Raw genomic sequence first — 2500 nt, forward strand, 5'->3', positions numbered from 1 at the left:
TCGGGGCTCTCGGGAGGCGGCCGGGGAAAAAGCCCGCGCGGGCTCGGCCCTTCGAGCCCCGGCCGCCAACCGCCCGCAACAATGCCCGCCGCCGCCGCCGGACGACGGGCGCCGGCTTAAGGCCGGCCCACCGAAAGGACGAGACGCCGCCGCCTCGCCGCCCTCGCACACCATCGCCTTCGCCCGGGGCCCTCAGGGAGCCGGCAGCCGCCACCGGCTCGGGCTGGACGCTGCTGTCGGGCCCCCGCGGGCCCCCCTCGGCCGTCCCAGTCCCGCACTCCCTCGGCTGCGCTTTCGCGCTCGGCTCTCGTCTTCCTCTCCCGTCATCGGGCCCGCCCGAGGAAGCCGGTCGAGAGCCCCGCGGCTTTCTCGCGCCGGCCTTCCTGCCGCTCGTGGGGTTGGCCGGCCCGTGGCACGCGCCGAAGGCCGCGCGGCAGCAGACGCGGAAGAAAAGGGGCCCTCGGAACCCGCGCTGCTAGACAACCCCTGCCCACAATACGGACAGACGCGTCCTGGCGCCGCCGCGCCTCCGAAGCGGCTCGAGGCTCCTCAGCGGGGAGGCGCGCGAGAGCAGGCCGCCTCTCGCCTAGACCTAACCGGAGGCGGCGCCCGACAGCGACCCCTTGGCCGACTTCCGGGGCCGGCCGCGACAACAGGTCTACCCCGAAAATGCCGACAGGCGCCTAAGTCCCGCCGGAGCCGGGTAGACCTGGTGGCCCTGCGCCGGGACGCCGCCGGGGCGCAGGCCGCCGGCGGCGGCCGCGGCGGCCGCATCGGCCGGCTCCGGAACCGGGTAGACCTGATGCTCGCCAGCCCCGGAACCGGGTAGACCTGATGCTCGACAGCACCCGGCGGGGCACGAGGCCGGCCGCGCCCGACTGGGCGAACGGGTCGGCCCGGAAGCCCGGGCCAACAGGTCTACCCGCCGGGCTCGGGCACCAGGTCTACCCGCCGGGCCCGGACACCAGGTCTACCCGCCGGGCTCGGACACCAGGTCTACCCGCCGGGCCCGGACACCAGGTCTACCCGCCGGGCTCGGACACCAGGTCTACCCGCCGGGCCCGAACACCAGGTCGACCCGCCTAACCCGAACGCCAGGTCTACCCGCCGGGCTCGGACACCAGGTCTACCCGCCGGGCCCGGACACCAGGTCTACCCGCCATGCTCGGACACCAGGTCTACCCGCCGGGCTCGGACACCAGGTCTACTCGCCATGCTCGGACACCAGGTCTACCCGCCGGGCTCGGACACCAGGTCTACCCGCCGGGCTCGGACACCAGGTCTACCCGCCGGGCTCGGACACCAGGTCTACCCGCCGGGCTCGGACACCAGGTCTACCCGCCATGCTCGGACAACAGGTCTACCCGCCGGGCTCGGACAAGAGGTCTACCCGCCGGGCTCGGACAAGAGGTCTACCCGCCGGGCTCGGACAAGAGGTCTACCCGCCGGGCTCGGACAACAGGTCTACCCGCCGGGCTCGGACAACAGGTCTACCCGCCGGGCTCGGACAACAGGTCTACCCGCCGGGCTCGGACAACAGGTCTACCCGCCGGGCTCCGAGAGCAGCTGTACCCACCGGCACCCCCGCCGCCGAGCCCAGTCGGCCGCCGCCCTGCCACCTTAAGAGAGTCCCAGCTACTCCCCCTCTGGACCCGCGCCGCGGACAACGCCCTCTCTTTCCCACTCGGAGCCCCGGGCAGGAACGGCGGCGCCTCGGCACCCGCCGAGGGCCTCGGCTAAGCGCTCGGAACCCGCTCCAGCCACCCGACTCGGAGAGCGGCTCGAGCCGACGAGCCCGGACCACAGGTCTACCCGCTGCCCCGGGACACCAGGTCTACCCGCCGGCTTCGGACCAGGGGTCTACCCGCCGGGCACGGACGACAACTCTACCCGCTGCGCACCTCTGCGGCCGAGCCGAGGCGGCGGCAGCCGTGCCACCCGGGCAGAGTCCCGGTTGCTCCCCCCGTTTCCCCGCCCCGCAGAGAACGTCTCTTCTTTCACCCTCGGGGCAGGGGAAAGGCTGCTACGCTCGGAGCGCCGGGCAGAAAGCGCAGCGCTAAGCCCCGAGACCGGCTCTAGCCGCTACTCTCGGACATCGGCTCTTCCCGGCGGCGCCGAGGCGGCCGAGCCCGGTCGGCCGCAGCCGTGCCGCCTAAAGAGAGTCCCAGTTACTCCCCCGGCTTCCCCGCCCCGCAGAGAACGTTTCTTCTTTCAGCCTCGGGGCAGGGGAAAGCCTTAACGCCGGAGAGGAAGTCTGCCGCAAAGGGCCACGGGAGATGGAGTCCCCGCAACGAGCCCCCCGGGAGAGTACTGGACGGAGCATGCGCGCTGGAAGGACTCGCTAAGAACTGTGGGAAATCGGGGAGGTCGGGGCAGGGCCGGAAGGGCACGCCGGCGCGCCGACCGACGGATCGAGCGGTCGCACGCCGTCTGCTCGCTCCGTGAATTCGGTGCCACGCTCGGAGCACCGGCCGGAAACGGCAGCGCTTCGGCGCCGGCC

At 73.2% G+C, this 2500-nt stretch overlaps 1 protein-coding gene across 1 annotated transcript in view; it reads left to right on the forward strand.

Annotated features, from left to right (window-relative positions):
• LOC135408556 (collagen alpha-1(I) chain-like) overlaps positions 1-829 on the forward strand; it is a 3892-nt gene extending 3063 nt beyond the window's left edge. Inside the window, exon 3 of the mRNA XM_064643670.1 lies at positions 1-829. This exon is cut by the window's left edge and continues 802 nt beyond it. Within this exon, the coding sequence (XP_064499740.1) occupies positions 1-829 (829 nt within the window).
• The last annotated feature ends 1671 nt before the right edge of the window (positions 830-2500 follow it).

This window comes from Pseudopipra pipra, unplaced genomic scaffold (assembly GCF_036250125.1).
Source record: "Pseudopipra pipra isolate bDixPip1 unplaced genomic scaffold, bDixPip1.hap1 HAP1_SCAFFOLD_52, whole genome shotgun sequence".
In the NCBI taxonomy this organism is placed as follows: Eukaryota; Metazoa; Chordata; class Aves; order Passeriformes; family Pipridae; genus Pseudopipra; species Pseudopipra pipra.